Consider the following 20,009-nt stretch of genomic DNA (forward strand, 5'->3'; position numbering starts at 1 on the left):
CTGTACGCTCTTTTGCTTGTGGCAGAGTCGGAGAACTGCAGTATTTGTAAATCAAAGCAATTCTTGCCACTCGCCGTTCTCGGGTAAAGGATTTGGATGTTGGCTGGTGCTCTTTTATTTTAATGCCATTAGGGGCGTTTACAAGACAGATCTGAAACCATTCAGCTGTGCACCATTTCACGATCATTTGCGATTGATAAAATTCACATCTGACTGGAAGAGAGAAAACATGCATACATTCGTTTTCTGAATCACACAAACTCGCATTTGATAAATTATCATAAGATCAAATGTAGGACTGTTTCTACACAACATTTTATAAGACCCCAGGACTAAAAAAAAAAGTCAAACCATCCTACTTGACAACATGCCAAGGTATAAAAAAAAATAATTAAATAAAAACCCACTCCTAAAAGCTAAGAATGCAAGCATGTTTTAGAGTGTAGTTTAATGTATACAGTAGCTGTAATGTTAGCAGGTTTGCTAATTCAGGGAGACATTTCTCTCACAAGATCTCAAGACATTGAGCTTTTTAAGTAATGTTTGATAAGTGTAAGGTTCCAGAACAAGGGCTGATGCCAGATTGGGCCAGATTGGCAGGGTAGGTGAAAAACTAAATGCATTTTACGCATTGTGTTGACGCAACATTACTAAATAATAGCAGTAAGTTACCTGATTTTCATGAAATGCAAATTAAATGTAGATCAACTTTCTTGCAACTAAAGAGAAATAAGAGGGAGTAGATGAATTCACTAAAACCGCTTACGAAAGCAATTCAATAGGTGCCGGATCTGGAACATGTGCAGGTCCATGTAAAGGACACTTCGCTGATCATCATCGAATACATTTTGCTGAACAAAGAGAACAAACTTCCAGGCAAAGTGACAAATAATACATTTATTGTGGTTTATTGGTCCAAAGGAGAACATGAATCCATCTAGCATGTGCAGTGCATACAGATACAGTCGTCTCATACTGGTCCACGGATACATGAATACAGTCAAATCTTACACAACACACACGAATCTCATGGCTTATAGATGACAGACATAAAGTGCTCATCCTCATAGTCTAGGCTTGCCGTCTGAACTATGCCAAGTGTCATAATTCACTAATCTCATTGGATGAGGGGGCCAGCAGAGGTGGGGTTAAAGCAGAGGAGTCAGGAAACATCTAAGAGCGGTTCTTCTTGAAGAAGCTGATGAGTCCATTGGTGGAGGAGTCGTGGGAACAGACCTCTGCGTCGTCCTGCAGCTCAGGCTCGATCTTCTTGGCCAGTTGCTTGCCGAGCTCCACACTGATGGGACAGATGAAATGTGTCATTCTCCATAAATGTACAGATGAATGAAACTTAACTTTTTCACACAATAAGTCTTTTTAAATAATTCACGGCATAAAGTTATAAATTGCTCCGCCTCTGAAGTGACTTTCCGAGCCCACTTCTTTGTTTGGCTCCATTCTGGTAGAGCGACAACATTTGACAAACCAATGGATTTCTTCCTGAAGGATAAAGTCCCATCCTACATTTTTCATAGTTGAACATGCCGTTTCACTCAGAAATACAATCACATTGTGGAAGTAAATTTGCTTGCAACGCTCTCTCGTTGACTTAAACAGCCACATTTTGTCAAAGCCCTTATTGGCTAATTTGTTGTTTCTATCAATTTTTATTAAATGAACTTGGCCCAAATTGATGTTGCAAAATACTTTTGCATTGGACTCACCCCCACTGATCATAGCTGTTGATATCCCACATCACACCTTGCACAAAGATCTTGTGTTCATACATGGCTGAAACACATGAACAAACACATCATATCACCCATGAGTGTAGGGTCTACAAAACACGCACGTTTACAAAAGGAAGTACTGGTATAACATGTTTGATACTCACCAACCAGCGCACCAAGCATGAAGGGTGAAAGTTTCTTAAAGATGATAGAGTTGCTTGGCTTGTTTCCTTGGAAAACCTACAAAAACCAATGTATAATTATACAAAAAAATATCGCATTTACTGGAGTAAAATCAAATTTTACTCTCCATTTCAGAGGCTTCAAAGAGTTAGGCTACATCCAAACATGCCTAATTCCCGACTATATAGTAGGCGAAAAAATATAAGAAAAGAGTAGTATGCCTGATGTCACAATTTCTCAAAACAGTAGGCAAAAAGTACTGAAGTGCGCATACAAAGGATACTTTATTGTCCCATAAGGTCATGGGAGAGGATTCGTAAATGTTGGGTAAGCGATGCAACTCACGTCATTGGTCACATGACCGTAAAGTAAGTACTTGTTCAAAAGAAGTACCAACGATTTTGGATGCAGCCTTAGTGGACAGGACAGTATGGAGCCACACTTATGGCAAGCCGTTTTAACTTTTATTAATTTCCAGGATATGAATTCTTGATATCAACAATTCAATTTTCACTAGTTCAAATTATAGTTATTGATATCAGGAATTAGATTTATACTAGTAACAATGGCAATTTTTGATAATCAACAATTACATTTTTACTAGTTAAAATTCTCATTCTAGATATCAAGAATTGAATTTAAACTAGTAAAAACTCTAATTCTTGATATCTGTAATTGTATTTTCACTAGTGAAATGTCACCATAGGCTGCCATTCAAATTCAATTGTTGATATCAAGAATTGATTTCTTACTAGTTGAAATTCCAAATACACATATCAGCTTTGTATTTCTTACTAGTAGAAATATAATTTGAAATCAATAATTACCGTACATTGTTACTAGTAGCAATTCAATTGTTGATATCAAGAATAGACATTTCAACTAGTAACAATTGAATTCTTGATATCAAAAATAAAAGTTTTTACTAGTATGAATTGTATTTCTGATATGTGAAATTGGAATTTCAACTAATAAGAAATCAATTCTTGATATCAACAACTGAATTTGAATGACAGCCTATGGTGACATTTCAGATATCAAGAATTATAGTTTTTACTAGTTGAAATTCAATTCTTTATATCTAGAATGAGCATTTTAACTAGTAAAAATGTAATTGTTGATATCAAAAATTGCCATTGTTACTAGTATAAATCTAATTCCTGATATCAATAACTATAATTTGAACTAGTGAAAATTTAATTATTGATATCAAGAATTCATATCCTGGAAATTAATAAAAAGTTAAAATGGCTTGCCATACACACTGCTGTTAACTGTCTGAAAAGTTATATTAGGTGTGTTTGAACAGGAAGAGTTCAAAAGTGTGTCCTGCTGGAGTGCTTCCAGGAACATGGTTGGCAAACACAAATTAAAGCAGTCTTGGCAAGCATTGTTTATTCAAATGAAAATCTACTGTATGCCCTTTGGACCATAACACACTTTTGGAACAGGGTTCCCACACCTTGGTTAACTTCAAATTCAAGGACCTTTCAAGGACTTTCCAGGTCCAATACCCTCAAACTCAAGGACTTAATGTGGGGACATATTTGTTATGTCCAACAACAAACGGTGAGGTACCATGGTAGTTTCATGCGTGCATGAACGTCATGGCAACGTACAACACAAAGTACCTCATGCGGGAAACACCAGGGTTTTTCCTGGCTCAAAGGAAAATAAAATCCTAATAATGTATTTTAATAATAAGATAATTAAATTTGTATTTTTTGTAGATCATCATATAGCCTAATGTGTTTCCCACATTATTTTTGTGGGTGGAGCTTGGTACCTCTAGGGGAGTCCGGTGGCATGCCCCCCCAGAAGAAAATTTTGTACATTTTAAAGATAAATTCATTAATCTGGTGCACTTTGAGTCACCCAAATCCACTGTTAAAAATAAATAATCCACCCGCAAACCGCCCATATTCTTTGATTTAGATATCTGCATCTGATCATCACATTACAATTATTCAAATTCTTAGTGTTAAGCATGGTAATATGGTAACATATCACACTGAAGTACGCTGATTTAAAATGAACATTTATTTAAAATAAAAGTTCTTCTTTTGGCAAAATTACATTTCCTTAATAGCCTAAACAGAGGCTTTACTCCCTTCAAACTTAAATTGTCAATGTTTCATTACATCACTGTTTGAAAACAATTCTTAAATTTGATCAATATATTCAATTAAAATAATAAGACACTAGGCTGTTACCAATCAAATTAAATAATTTACATTGAAAAATTATAACTGTATTAAATTAGATTATTTTAAATATTTTTGAATATACAAATAAGGAATGTTGAAAAGAATGATACTTTAAAACTAAACCGCCAGTAGGAGGCGGCAGGCGACCGTCTTAATGAGCGAGCAGGGGCGGCCTTAAGCATCTGGGGGCCCGTTTCAATAACTAATATGGGGCCCTGCCCACATAAAATGTAAACATGAGCAGAAAAAGCAAGGATTCTTGTTGGTTTGCATCGTATTATTTTATTACGCGCACTTTCAGCTTCATGAACAGGCACCACTGGCATATGTACGTTTCATTTCCTATTCAAATTATTTCCCTGCTCAAAAAAAACAACGTTTTAACCTTACGGAAAAAAGGCAAAGTATAAACACATAAACTACCGGTATTTATTTACTTCAGATCACCGTTCGCGGGGGCGGTAAACGTCGCCATGGTAACCGCGGCGCGACTCAAGTTCGACCAATCAGAGACGTCAGTGTTTTGCTTAGAATTATGGGTAGTGTAGTATTTCTCCAGAAGATCGCAAATAACAAGGTTGATTTTTATACTTTGTGGCTTTTATAGGAGCAGAAACTTTCGTTTCACAACCTCGTAGCTCGTGGTCAATCTAACTTGGATGGTTTAGGGGTGTCCAACCTTTTTTAGCTACTTTTTAAAAATGAAAGTGGCCGAGAGCTATATGCAATAATTAAATCTCTTAAATAATGTCTCATAACTCTCATATTAACAACTATGCTAACTGTTTTAGACCTAAACGAGTTATTGTAGGCCTATATATGTCACCCTTAATTGACATATAAAAAAAATTATTATACTGTACAAACACATAATTATTGTTGATTTTATAGTGCATCATAATAACTAGAGATAAAATGGTATGAAAATGTAATTTCATGATTATAGTGAACAAAATGAGCATGGTTATCACATAATCCTGTTCAAAAAGTACTAATACTACACAATAAAATCAATTCACCAAGTTTTATGTCGAAAACCAGCAAATAACAAATAAACTTACCATCAATATGCACTTTTTGTTTACATAAACATTAAAATAGTAACATTAAAAATGATGGCCAAATTTGAAAGGAGTGTCTTGCAACATGTTATCTACTAACGTACAAGTTCAAAAAAAGTTTTTATAAAAAGATAAACCTCGCATATTTCAGCCTTTAAATCATTTTTATAAAAAGAATGATTCAAAAAAGACAAAATACTGACATTTACACATAAGCTTATCTTTTATTATTAATAGTAAAATTCGGTCCGATTTTCCCGTGGCGTCTGTCGTTGCTATAGCCTACCATGCGCTCTCCACAACGACAGAGAAGTTTTAATAGCTAATGGATTTCCACCACCAAAAAACGCTTGCTGTAGCTCTGCTAGAAGAATTATTTACGGAGAAGAAAAAAACACCCGTAGTTTGGGTGCACCCCCATCCTTCATATTGACTCGTTGCGCCTGGAAAAAATGAGCGCGTCGCTTCAATTATTTGAAATAACGAACTTGAGCACGCAAAAGACGCGATATGTGAACGGCCCTTGGCGAGCTACCTCCAATCAGGCCACTACTCTCGGGAGCGACGTGTTGGAGACCAGTTATGTCTGAAAATAAATATCCTAGGGAGAAAATGAATGGGATTTTCCTGTTCTGTTGGGGGCCCCCTTGGAGGGCGGGGCCCGTTTCAATTGAAACGGGTGAAACATAGGTAAGGCCGCCTCTGTGAGCGAGTGATTGAGTCATTCATTCAAACGATTCGTTCAAACGGATGATTTATTCAGAATGAGGCAGTTTATGAATGGGTAATTGAATCTTTGACTCAACCGATTCGTTCAAAACACTGAATCATTCAGTAATGCAACAAGTGTTGCTGTGAGATGGTTCTGCTGTGATCTTTGGAACCATTTTCGCTGCTGAAACAGAACAAAAACAGTCATTGCGTCTAAAATGTAAGTGACTTAATTTTAACTATTTGTTTATTGATCTGTTATGAAATCAGTCTCGGTTTCAATCTTGATGGCATTCAGGAAAACAGCTCTCTGGTCGTGTGTAGCCTAGGCTATTGTTTCTTAACTATAATATGTTATAAATAACTGCGCGAGCCTCAACAGCGCAACTTTGTTACCGTCAGTACATTAGGTAGGCCTATATTATTATCAACTATAGGCTATCAATCGCCACTTACATTAAATGAAATAAAACAGAATCATCCTCACGTTTTCGGTGATTCCTTAGTTATTTTTTATTGTCGAGAGCCAGAGGCGGCACGAAATTTGACGGAGGCGGCCGCCTCATAATTCTCTATGCAGGAAAAACCCTGGTAACTAACGCGTAAATGCGCTTAACTAGTGTAAATCAAGCAAGCTAGTATGCATAGGCCATGAAGTGTTGGCGAAATAACACATTAGGGGAGCGGAGTGAATATGGAATTTTTTCCAGAAAACTTATTGCACAAAATAAATTCAAGCACTTTCAAGGACATGTCTCTATGTATGTTTATTTTCAAAAACTTTCCAGGGCCTTGAAAACATTTTTTTCAGATTCACAAACTTTCAAGGATTTCAAGGACCCGTGGGAACCCTGTTGGAAGCTCGTTTGTTACAGTGTGCCGCAGCTCCAGCACAGGTCTTCAACCTGTGCTCCTCTAGTAGGCTGGAGATAAACTTTGCAGGACAGTGGGTCTCCAGGAGCAAGGTTGAAGACCTCTGCTCTAAACATACTCTTTAGATACCGTCCAAAGAGTTATGCATCTATGGACACATGGTTTTCAAGTAAAGAATCACTCACTTTATGGGGCAAGAGTTCCTCCAGCGGATCCCCAGACATCCCAGCAGCCTGGAGCTCTTTCTTGGCCTCATCGGTGGTCTTTCCCCTCATCAGAGCCTCCGTCTGCGCCAGGAAGTTTGCCATCAGGATCTACCGGGTTCATAAAATGAAAGAGTGTGATGTAACGCTTAGACAAACACGGGCATCAGATGTTTTTTCATGTTATTTGAGCCAAAGGGAACCGGAAAACCAAGACTTAGAAACACATAGACCGTCTGCACACCTTATGATGCAGATTATCTCTGATAGGATGTTGACTCTGAGCAGGAATGAGGAAGTCAGCAGGAATCAAGCGAGTGCCTGCGGAGAGAAAGATATATCATGAGAAAAGCATCACAAATGGACATTAACATGTCAAGTAAACCAGGAACTAGTCTACGGGGGAGATTTAGGGTCACAGACCCTGGTGAATGAGCTGGTAGAAGGCGTGCTGCCCGTTGGTTCCCGGTTCTCCCCACACGATGGGTCCAGTGTGGTAATTCACACGAGTGCCAGACTTGGTGATGTACTTCCCGTTGGACTCCATATCTCCCTGAAAGATCATCAACAACTCAACAACGTGTCCTACTATCAGAAACAATGACATTCATGACATCATTTCCTGAAGCATCATCAGACCGACCTGTTGGAAGTAAGCAGCGAAGCGGTGCATGTACTGGTCATAGGGCAGCAGAGCATGTGTCTCGGCCTGGAAGAAGTTGACGTACCAGACGCCGAGCAGGGCAAGCAGGACCGGAGCGTTCTGCTCCAGAGGGGCCGAGCGGAAGTGGTTATCCTAGAAGGTAAATAGCACAGAGACGTTTCTCCCAGGAACACTTAAAGTGCCCCTGTTATACATTGTCAGATATTACATTTCATGTAGTGTGTAATATAACTGTATGTGAATGTAAAAGGTCTGTAAAGTTTGAAAGATCAAAGTGCAGATGAATGGAGTTAGTCTCCCAAAAGAAAGTGATGATTCTGAACTGCCTGAAACGAGTTTGTCAGTAATTCCAGTCTCACTTCCTGCATGAACCTACGTAGTTTTCTAACAAATTTGCATGATGCCCGCCTATGCTCTTCATTGGCTGCCAGTGAACATCTACTTTGACCCTCAAACACTGTAGTTGTTGCTCTGACTGAAAGAGTTTGGTTTGTGTTATCAAAGTCAAGACGACGAGACGATGCATTTTTCTATGGCGCCAAACCAAATCCACTTGTCATGAACTTGACAACTAACTTTATTTTATAAGGACAACACACATTAAAAAAACATTTCTGTAAATGTGCTAGTGTTAGCCAGCTGGCTTATTTTCAACTGTAGTCCTTTGGCAAGATGTTTTTGAAACCTTTAAAATAATAATAATAAAAACTAAAAAAAACTTGAATGACTTGTGCTGGAATTTATACAGTAAAACCAAGCAGCAACCTTCCGGTCTCTCTCTTGAATACAACACGGAAGTGACTTAAACTGCAATTCATCGCCGGGCCTCTAGAGACAGGCTCCAGAAGAGAGTCAATCCATAGACTTGCAATCCTTATTTTGCAACTTTACAGCAGATTTTTTTTTACAGCCTGGTGCAAAAGGTGGTTTTGGTCAATATAGCTAATTTTGCCCTTCATGACAACTGTGAAGGGGGTGAATTTTTTTTTTATAACTCATCCGTTTAAATTATTTTAAGCCTTAAAGTTCTGCATAATTAAGGGCGTGGCCACTTGAGCGACGTCACGTCACCTCAGATAATCCCGCCTTTTTGCCCACTTTTTGCCGCTCTTCAGAAACCTATGAGTGACATCACGGACACTACGTCCATATTTTTTACAGTCTATGGGTAAAACTGATGCATCATTACTGTTCCTATCACTGTGAGAACAAGCGCTGAGGAAGATCCGGAGCTGATATTCAGATATGATATTGGCCGTTTGGTTTACGACACGATCTGTAAACACAAGACCAATCACAACAGACTGGGCCATCCGACCAATCAGAGCAGAGTAGACCAATCACAACAGACTGGGACATCCGACCAATCAGAGCAGAGTAGACCAATCACAACAGACTGGGACATCCGACCAATCAGAGCAGAGTAGACCAATCACAACAGACTGGGACATCCGACCAATCAGAGCAGAGTAGACCAATCACAACAGACTGGGACATCCGACCAATCAGAGCAGAGTAGACCAATCACAACAGACTGGGCCATCCGACCAATCAGTGCAGAGTAGACCAATCACAACAGACTGGGCCATCCGACCAATAAAGAGCAGGCTCTCGAAAAGGAGGGGTTTAGAGAGACTGAATCCTTGATCAAACCGTTTCAGACACTGTGAGAAAAGAGCTGATTCTGCAATGTATATTATGAGAAAATTAAAGTGATTTTTGACCTTGGATGCATATAATCCTATTATAGGCCAGAGAAACAAGTGCGCAGCCATCTTTAGAATATTGTCTTTGAACTTCCGTTTTTGCGGTCGCTCTGTATATCTCTATAGCATCGCTGTCGAGGAGTAATTAGCTTTTGAAGTGGATTTACTTATTGTAAAGTTAACGAAAGGTTTTACGAGCATTGTAATGTTTAAAGCAGATGTCTTAAATGTCAGAAGATCGGGAATATTTTAAAACTTGCAGTTCATTCATAAATACGTACGATTGCTGAGGAAATACAAACCAGAAGACAAAAGACCACGAGCGCAGCGCTGAAAAGGGGCGGGGCTACATAAGGTCTATAGGAGACCTGCAAAACTAAATGAAGAACCTTCAGAACAGCACAAAAGGGGCACTTTAACTCTCAGATGCTCTGAGGTACACAGTGTGGAGTGTGCAGTGTAGAGTTATGTCTTCTTGTATACTGGCATTCTATAATTGTGCTTACCATCCAGTGAGCACCAGCTAGAAGTTGCTCAAAATTGTCGAAACCTACAAGATGACAATAAATAAAGTTACTGGAACATTTACAGAGACAAAAATGTAAACAATCTATTAGTGCAAGAAGCTGCACTAGAGGTCTTTCAAATTTGATTCAGGCAGAAGTTAGGCCAGAAACATACTCTACACAAGCACATAAACATGAACGTTTGACCAAAACGCAAAAGCGTGCTGCCCGTATATATATATACTTCTGGTGCATTCATACTTTAATGTGACATGGATAGCAAAACATTTTATTATTGGAACATAAACTATATCTGAGAAAATCTAAATATTTGGTGACAATTTTTCTCATTGCGAACACCAGAATGGAGTAATTAGTAATGCAAGTTAAAAGAAAAGTTTCAGTGTCAGAACTAGTTATTAACAAACCATAATTTTGGGAGTAGTTTTGATGAATCGCTCACAATAGAGCCAGGAACATGGATTAAGAAAGTAGACAGGGTCAATATTATGATTTAACGTTGACTTTAACCAGTTTAACTATGACAGTTATAGTGACAACACATATTTAACCAGTTTAACTATGACAGTAGTTGATCTGAAAGAACAAACTGACCACAGAAGAGTGGTTATGCTAATGTTATAGCGCCCCCTCTGGTGATGCAGAAAATGCAACACATACTTGAATTGCATTTTTTATTTTGTGTACAACACACCAACTAGCATCCAACTAGCAAAGCTATAAGTGGTTTTGTGTTCATATACACTTGCATACAGCATGTTTCAGGCCTTATGGGACTGTTCACACAGCAGACGTACCTATGTGCAGTGCGATGGACAAACCAATAGCCGACCACAGCGAGTAGCGTCCGCCAACCCACTAAAACATGAGCATTCAGCATCAGAAAACAGTCAATATGCCAATTCAAAAATATGGCAGAGTGTTTAAACATTACTAGCAAACATGCACTCAAGTCATTACATTCTCATGCAGTAATATATGCTTGGCAAGAAATCAATACTCACATCCCAAAACTCAAACATGTTGTTGGTGTCGATACCAAAGTCCTTGACTTTAGGCTGGCGAGGAAACAGGAAATGCATGCAAGTTTCTTACAGATAAATCAACTTTACTTTTAACACTGACACAACGGTGACATAATGCTGTACTTACTGCATTTGTGGAAAGAGCCACAAAATGTTTGGCCACAGCAGATTTCTGGAAATATACAAACACAGAATTAGACCAATGGAAACTTCCCATTTAGGACAGTTTCAGCGGTTTGTGAAGTTACTAACATCTATAGCGGTCTGGAGGAACCATTCTCTGGCCGTCTCAGCGTTAGTGATGGTCTCCTGGGTGGTGAATGTCTAAAGAGCAACACATATTAAGAAATTAACTTCAATTTGTTCACTTTGTATCACCAATTCTGCTGAACACGACAGTGCTGTACAAGACTGTCATTTACTGTTATTTCAGACTATAGTTTATGCCGGTTGTGACCTTGGAAGCGATGATGAAGAGGGTGGTCTCAGCGTTAAGCTGCGCGAGGGTCTTGGCCATGTGCGTCCCGTCAATGTTAGAGACGAACCAGACACTGGGTCCTCCTTTAGAGTACGGCTTCAGAGCTTCAGTCACCATCAGAGGACCCTGAACAAACAAACATGATTCCACACATTATATTGTTTATGATTACCAGACATGACTCAATGAGGCCTAGCCACTGGTTTAACAGAGAGAACATCTAACAAACATGTCTGCAATTTCAATCCAGAATCACAGGCTACACTCCATATGATAGCGTAACTTAACTATTATGGACAGATTTATTAAACTGCCCATCTAAGAGATAACCAAATCTCCATGTAAACATCCACTGGCTCTCGGGAAACTCATGGTAAACTCACCAAGTCAGAACCTCCAATGCCGATGTTCACTACATCAGTGATGGCTTTACCACTGAAGCCTTTCCACTCGCCACTGCGCACTTTCTGAAAATAATACACACATACACAATGACAATATTCAGGAGTTTTCAGCTGTCTTTGAAATGAATAATCATATTATATATATATATATATATATATATATATATATATATACACACACATATATATATATATGCGTGTGTGTGCACATTATTTATATTTATATATATATATTTGTATTTATTTATTCACTATGCATGCATGCATGCATACATACATACATGTTGTTGTTTACATGCAGGTTTACTCACATGGCAGAAGCTCTTCATCTGCTCCAGGACTCGGTTCACCTCCGGCATCACGTCTTTACCGTCCACCATGACGGGAGTGTTGGAACGGTTCCTCAGCGCGGTGTGGAGAACAGCACGACCCTACAAACAAACACACACAACTCAGCTTTAACAAACACACAATAGCAACGGTAACACATGAAGGAGATTTTATGCATGTTTATGACAACTGTCATTTTTTAATGCAAATATGACACTGTTTATAACAACTTGACATAAATCAATACATCATAACCTGTCATAAATATGTCATAAACATGACATAGCAGATTAATGATCAATTATCAATAATTAATTATCAAACTTGATAAACTACTTAATGTCATTAAATGACAAATTCAATTTGTACCACTGTAGTTGTAATAAAAAAATATTCATGACAGTTTATAATGGCCTCAAAACAGCCAATGTCAAAACCAACCACATGACAGTTTAATGTAATGTTAACCCATAAAGCTAAGTGGTTTCTTAAGTTTGATAATTAATCTGCTATGTCATGTTTATGACATATTTATGACAATTTATGTTGTCTTGGTAATCTCAAGTCGTCATTACCAAGACACTGACAGGTTATGATGTATTGGTTTATGTCAAGTTGTCATAAAGACGTCTCAAACAATGTCATATTTGCATTAAAAATGTCATAATTGAGCGAATGACACTTTATGACAGTTGTCATAAACATGCATAAAACCTGACATGCGTCATGTCATGATTATGAAGGTGTCATGTCAGTCTTATGCACACCCCTTCAAGTGTTACCGTAGCAACTATGCTCCCTTTGTAAATTGACATTAGTTTCTTGTTGCTGTTTCTTGTCAGTTATGTCTTTCTGAGGTGTTAATTGATATATAATTTATTTACCATAAGGCACAAAAGAGACAAAACATGCTGCAGTTTCAGAACAGCCAGTGAGATAAAGAGGAAAATTAGGGTTTTAACAACTTTCTGCTATGTGTCAATAGAAATTGAGACCCTATAAAATCAACATACAGGAGCAAATCATAGAAGTGCATCACAACTGGTCATTTCAAACCAAAACTGCTCAGTCTCAGTTAAATGTTTTTATTGAGATATTATCACCTCAGTGAAGTTGATCTTTTCTCCTGCAAACATCCTCTCTCTGGCGGCTTCAACGCCCACTGATCGTGCCTAATCATGATGAGACAGGGAAAGAGAACGGTTGAGGTGACTCATGACTTGTGCAAACTTACATACAAACAACCATAAAAACACCAATTGTGTATTGTGTCCTGCTGTGATTACTACGAGAAATCTGCAGTATCAGAGTGATTCAGTTTCGCAGTTGCTACTCTGATTGGCTGAAGAGGAAGTACAGAATCAGGTTAAAGTATACTTCCATTACAGCACAAAGTTTACTTCAGGTTTGACATGAACACTTGCATCATGTCCACACCGGACACGACAGCTGCGACAAAATCAGAAATACTTTAAAGTTTATAGTTTAAAAGAGTGCAAAGTCATTTTATCGCATATAACTTCTGAAGAGAAAGGCTGAATCTTTCTAGAGCGCATGTGTTCAGGCACGCTATCAAATGAAGTATACTTTTAAAGGTTATGCATTTCACTGTAATGTGTCCCGCTGACCAGTTCACTTCATACACAATCTATTTTCAGCAGCTTTTAGGACACATGTATTAAACCAATTAACATCTGGAGATGGACACACTCGAGGGCTTTAAAGAGCCTTAGCTAAAGTCTAAAGAGAGATTACAGTAACAGCTCAGATACTGCACAGCTTTTTAATAGCAACACCCTCTGCGATGACTTTGTGAAAATGCAGAGTGAAGAGGGTATTTGGGTCGATTGTGATGTGAAGACTGTAAACTGTACCATGTCGAAGAGCATTTTCAGGACTTCTTCACTGATGAGGTTCTTGGAGTAATCCAGCAGAAGGTCTCCATCATCTGTTGTCAGCTTCAGACTGCGCACAAGACGAGATCACACACGCAGTTAGGATATACAAAAGCTGGATCATTATTTGTTTAATTTTGCTTCACGCACAACATGGATAATGCAGAAACATCATTCAAGCCTGGTATACATTCGGGCAGCAGGATCTTAGTGGTGTTTAGACTGGGACAGTGAAATAAACAGATGAGGAAAGCTAAATGAGCCATTTGAGAAAATGTATTCGTCCCGGCAGCCACACAGCACTCTTATATTAAACAGCGACTCTCAAAGTGCAGCATGCCACATGACTCTGGATATGTAATTATACTAAAAAAAAAAAAAAAAATCATTTTTTCCCTCCCACCACAATATATATTCCTGATCTATCTCTTAACAAAACTGAATTATTGCAAACATAGTTTTGTCCAAAATACCACAGTGGTTTTCCACAGAAGCTTTCAAAATGTACTTTTGTCGGTGTTCATTCAGCTCCAGCACACACAGCTCAAACATCAATGCTGTTACATGAAACTGTAATATTGTATTTAAGATGTTTCTTTAAAATAAAAAAATAAAAAAATAACTAGCATTGTTAACAATAACTACTATCACTTTTTCCCGTAGGCTATTTAAATAAACAATATTGTTTACTTAAAATCATTTTATTATTGTCTGTTCATAGTTTTTTCCATTTTATTAATCCATGGGACAAGCAGTTTTGTATACGTGTTGACTTGTTTGCATCATTATGCAGTTGTAATCGAAATTATTCAACCCCCATTGCAAATCAGGTTTGTTGGCAAAATGTACAGACTTTCAGCTGTTTGCAATGAACAAATCAAACAAAAATTGAAATACCTCAACACAACAAATGTTTCAAGTGGTTTCCCCAAATTCACTTTAAAATTATTTAACCCCCTGAATAGAGTCCATCACAATGGCACAAATCTGCAAAACAGGTGTTGTCTTAAACACACCTGATGTAACTAATCAAGGGCTTCATTAGTTCAATAGTCACCAGGTGTGCTTGAGCTAGAACACATGAAATATCTGCACTGGCTAGGTTTGTTGAGCGGCACACGTTTGACTGCATGTTATAAATGTGACTCAAAAGTCAAAAGAATGGTCCAAAAGGTTAAGAGAAGATTTCATCGCCCTTCACAAACACAGAACAGGATACAGAAAGATAGCAAAAGGCACTAGATGTTCCTAGAGACACCGTTGGAAGCATAGTTCGCAAGTTCAAAGTTAAAGGAACAGTGGTTACACTACCTGGACGGGGCAGAAAAAGGAAGCTTTCGACGACTGAAACCAGATTTCTGAGAAGGCAGGTTCAGAAAAACCCTCGAGTGACTGCAAAAGACCTGCAGCAAGACCTGGTGGCAACAGGCTCTGAGGTTTCAGCTGCACATTAAGGAACCACTAAACGCATGCCAGAACTCCAAGACGTACCCCACTACTGACCCAAAAGCACAAGAAAAGTGCTCAAAATCATTTAAATAAGCCACAGAGGTTTTGGGATTCTGTTCTGTGGAGCAATGACACAAAACTGGAGCTTTTCGGCCCTCTGGATCAGCGGTAGCCTATGTCTGGGGGAAGAAGAATGAAGCATTTGCTGAAAGACTGTCTACAGTTCAGCATGATGATGGATCAGTGATGCTCTGCGGCTGCTTTACATCCTCGGGCACTGGAAACCTGCAGCGTGTGGAAGGCAAGATGGATTGATTAAAGTATCAGGAAATCCTAGAAGAAAACGTCATGCCGTCAGTGAGGAAGCTGAAGCTTGGACCTTCCAACGGGACAATGATCCCAAGCATACCTCATATTCCACCAAGGCTTGGTTTCAGAAGAAGACCTGGAAGATAAAGTGGCATCGCAGTCTCCTGACCTGAACCCCATATACAATCTTGGGTGAGATTTGAAGGCAGCGTTTGCAAAATGCAAACCCAAGAATATCACTGAACTGGAGGCCATTGCTCATGAGGAACGGGCTCAGATTCCTCAGAAACGCTGCCAGAAGCTGGTGTCTGGTTATACATCTCGTTTGCAGCAGGTCATAACAGCAAAAGGGTGTTTTAAGTACTAAAGATTCTTGCCATGAAGAGGTTGAATAATTTTGAGACTGCAGAAGTCATTAAAAGTTGCATTTTAAGTTGAATTTTGGGGAAACCGCTTGAAACATTTGAGTTATGTCAATTACTTTTGTTTGATTTGTTCACTGCAAACAGCTGAAAGTCTGTATATTTTGCCAATAAAACTGATTTGCAATGGGGGTTGAACAAAGGCTATAGATGTGTATATATATATATATATATATATATATGGAATCTTACATTAGTTCACTATAGGTTACCATACTCTATATTTTTGATTTATGGTAAGTGTTTGGGTCAAGGCTTTTAATGAGACTTATTTGTGTAATCAGGGTCTCAAAAAATTATCAAATTTGGTTTTCGGTTATCGGCTTTCAAATATAAAGAATTATAGTATCGGCCAAAATGTTCATATCAGTGCATCCCTACTAATTAACAGTTTTAATGCAGTAACAATAACTGATATTGCATAGCAGAGACTATGGCCATGGTATTTTTTGAATAAAGAGATTTTTTTAATTATACTTTTTATTTACTGATATTTTGTGCATTTACATGAAAAAGGTTATATAATTTGTGAGAAAATGAGAGTACGCCATGATTTGACCTTATTACGTCAGCAAAGCGTGACGCGCAAATTCGTGCTCATCTTCATCATCAGAACGGTCTAAGTTCAGTACATGGATTAATATCAGTAATAAATCTAAAATAGTTTAATATTCAATCGCAACACGCACTGATTCAGCCCTGCAGTGTGTGTGTGAGAGAGTGTGTGTGCAGGGAGTCACGTACTACATGCTACTATAGCGCCCTCTGTTGATCAACACCTATAAAACACTCTGCCCTGAGAATGAATGAATACTAATATAGACCTTTATGAATCAATACGTATGAAACTCTGAATTTAATCCATAATAGCTCAAAGTCTTATAGGAAAAGAGTATTGTGAACATGCAACAGAAGTATCGCAGTAGAGGATGTGAAACTACTTTACGAGATTGCATAAGCAGCGAAAGCACTAGAGAAATGCCTCGTGCATTTACAGAAATATAGTCATTCCAGAAACGAATACACGCTTCCACATAAGAGCCGTGTAACAAGTGCATGTACAGCTGAAACACACATGATCGAAGATCAATGACCTTGTTAACTTATGTGTGTGGCTGCTAACACGGCTAGGTTTATACTGATTTAAAGCACAGGTAAATAGTTAGGCCTAAGCATGCTATAATTGTATTAATATGAGAGTAAATGAAGGAAATAACGCAGGTGCCACAGCTCAGAGGGCGGACCCTGGAGCTCAGGACTATTGGCCTGATGTGGCAATAATAACCTTGCAACATCAACGTGGAAATCAAGGGTAACATGTAACGAACTCTCGTGATATGTGCACATATACACTAATATGTGCCCTGGTATTAGATCGCGAGAACATTAAGATGATATCTTACTAAAATAGTACATAAACTGTGTTATATAGGCTACAAGAGATTTGCTAATTTAGGCCTTCTAACCAAGATGATGCACGACACATGTGATGCTGGCAGACACGCTAGATGAGATGACACATCAGTGTGAACGTCTACCAGAGCTCGCGCGCGCATCGAGACGCGTTTGATGTGTGTGTTTCACCTGAACTTGTTGAATCTGTCAGGATCGGCCTCGAACATCTGCCTCATGTTGAGGTTTCCTGCGTTGGATTTGTACCATTGTTCCAGTTTGCGGTAGATCGGGTCGCTGTTGAGCCCCATGATGAAAAGATCCCGCTGTTTTTTCGGTCCAAAGATGCTAAAGTGAAATACAACCGTTCAAACACTCGTTCAGTGTACAGAGGCGTGAGGAGGAAGTCCAATGACAAATGCTGAGAGCCCCGCCCACTGTGACACTGACACACCCACAGTGACGACAGCGGATCCTACGTAGCCCCGCCCACTGCGACACGCCCACCGTGACGACAGCGGATCCTGCGTAGCCCCGCCCACTATGACACTGGCTGTGGTGGTGAGATGGTTATGTAATGCAGACAGACAGTATTTATTTAATTACACACTTTTTTGATACTGTGTGTGATGGTAGTAGGGTCATTCCTGGGATTCGCTAATACTTCAACTTTTTTTTTTTTTTTTACTACATTTAATTATTTTTCACAATACCCCACATCATTAGGCACATATCAAAGCTCCATCAAATCATATTTTCCAACCTCTGGCATTTAAATACATTTTATTATTTTCAGGTTTTATTTTAGAATTAAACCTTTTATTCTCAGCCCCGTAACGGACAACTTGTAAATAATTTCAAAAGGATTTTTCACGAAACTTGCTATAAAACAAACATATCAACTTGCTTGTGCATGACAGTTTAATAAATGTAACTAACATTCATGATAATTTTGGTATTTTTATGGGACTGAAGTTAAATATAGGCAGATTGTGTGTCTGTTGTCCCTTTATAAAAAAATAAATATAAAAAAATCAATGAAGATGTTTAACTAAAAGCATAATTGTATTGTGTTAGTCCTTCACATGTCAGGTAATCAGTAAATGCCTTCATCTGTACTCGTCTTCCCTGTTCCCCAATAATAGGCTATTAATGTGAGAAGGCTGAGAGTAGTGTGACGGGGTTGAAGACTATTTATCTCCTTGCACATTTATTTATGTATTTATGCAGGAATATGTGAATTTATCTGCATACATATTTATTGTTTTTGCAGGTTTCATGCTAGAAAAGGTTGGCATGAAACTATAGAAATGTTTTCCACTAAGTTTAAGTGTTTTTAAAAATGTTTTCTTTTTTATTATTACATCAGTGTACATTTTCTGGTTTGTCACCACAAGATGGAACCAGTCACAAAGTTTTGTGTAACTGGACTTGTAAGAATGCCAGCTTGTGTAACATTATTATTCTGTAAGTGCACAGCATTCTGACAGACTAGCCAATGTGAAAAAGTGCACTCAATTTTATTTAATGTGCACTTGTGTTCTTGAAATATTAAAGGTATATATATATATTTTTTTACTTTACTTGAAGATGATATGATAAAAGGCAATGTATCTGTAAAGAGGGAATATAACTGAACGTTACTAAAATAACAAACGGAAAAAAAAGACTTAAAAAAAAAACTTGGAAAAGACGAAAACAAAATGATATGGAAGCGTATTGCATTCACTTGAGGAAAAATAATCTACTCTGTTTTTCTGAATTAACAAGTTAATTATCTCAGAATTACGAGATAATTTTTCATGAATAAAAAGTTTTTGCTCTGTTTTTCTGAATTAATGACTTAATTATCTCGTAATTCTGAGATAATTAAGTCATTAATTCAGAAAAACAGAGCAAAAACTTTTTATTCATGAAAAATTATCTCGTAATTCTGAGATAATTAACTCGTTAATTCAGAAAAACAGAGTAGATTATTTTTCCTCAAGTGAATGCAATACGCTTCCGTAAAATGACAAAAAAATAAAATGAAAAATATAAAAATAATTCAAGATGTTCAAAACACTTAAAGGAGCCGTATGTAAGATTGTGGCCAAAACTGGTACTGCAATCACTTTCAAATTAGTGTAGAGCGGTGTATCCCCTCCCCCTCCCCCCTGACTTGAGGTTGCCAGATAGGCTGCAGGATCCAGCAGGAACGTAGGCTGCTATGTAGCTGTGGTAACTAGAGCTGAGCTGGCAACCCGGCTGCCGAAACACTACTGACTTCGTGATTGGTAGATAGGTGGAGGGTGGAGCATCAGGCCAAAACACAAGATAACAACATCAACATCAGTTGAGGGCTGCAACTTCACTTTTTAAATGACAATATCCTGGCCGTACTACTGTTGTCAGTGATATAAGTATTTGAAATGAACATGATTTCTTAATGTCTATCAGG

At 38.2% G+C, this 20,009-nt stretch overlaps 1 protein-coding gene across 1 annotated transcript; it reads right to left on the reverse strand.

The window, feature by feature from the left end:
- Nucleotides 1-882: 882 nt before the first annotated feature.
- On the reverse strand, nucleotides 883-18,056 carry gpia (glucose-6-phosphate isomerase a). Its single transcript, XM_084095285.1, has 18 exons — nucleotides 17,762-18,056; nucleotides 13,977-14,067; nucleotides 13,206-13,274; nucleotides 12,084-12,203; nucleotides 11,752-11,835; nucleotides 11,348-11,494; nucleotides 11,143-11,214; nucleotides 11,018-11,062; nucleotides 10,870-10,923; nucleotides 10,663-10,723; nucleotides 9,845-9,888; nucleotides 7,612-7,764; nucleotides 7,392-7,521; nucleotides 7,213-7,289; nucleotides 6,951-7,079; nucleotides 1,895-1,970; nucleotides 1,725-1,791; nucleotides 883-1,297 (listed from the first exon to the last, which is right to left on the reverse strand). The coding sequence occupies exons 1-18, from the start codon at nucleotides 17,878-17,880 to the stop codon at nucleotides 1,174-1,176; spliced, it is 1,662 nt and encodes a 553-aa protein (XP_083951411.1). The 5' UTR covers nucleotides 17,881-18,056; the 3' UTR covers nucleotides 883-1,173.
- Nucleotides 18,057-20,009: the final 1,953 nt, after the last annotated feature.

This window comes from Abramis brama (assembly GCF_963993115.1).
Source record: "Abramis brama genome assembly, chromosome: 20".
NCBI classification, from domain to species: Eukaryota; Metazoa; Chordata; class Actinopteri; order Cypriniformes; family Leuciscidae; genus Abramis; species Abramis brama.

Excerpts from the sequence above, each read along its gene's own strand:
- gpia (XM_084095285.1), bottom strand. The coding sequence starts at position 17,880 with ATGGGGCTCAACAGCGACCCGATCTACCGCAAACTGGAACAATGGTAC. Across the intron at positions 13,275-13,976 it reads TGAAAATGCTCTTCGACATG|GCACGATCAGTGGGCGTTGA; the intron begins GTACAGTTTACA and ends CATCATGATTAG. Across the intron at positions 11,495-11,751 it reads GCATTGGAGGTTCTGACTTG|GGTCCTCTGATGGTGACTGA; the intron begins GTGAGTTTACCA and ends TTGTTTGTTCAG.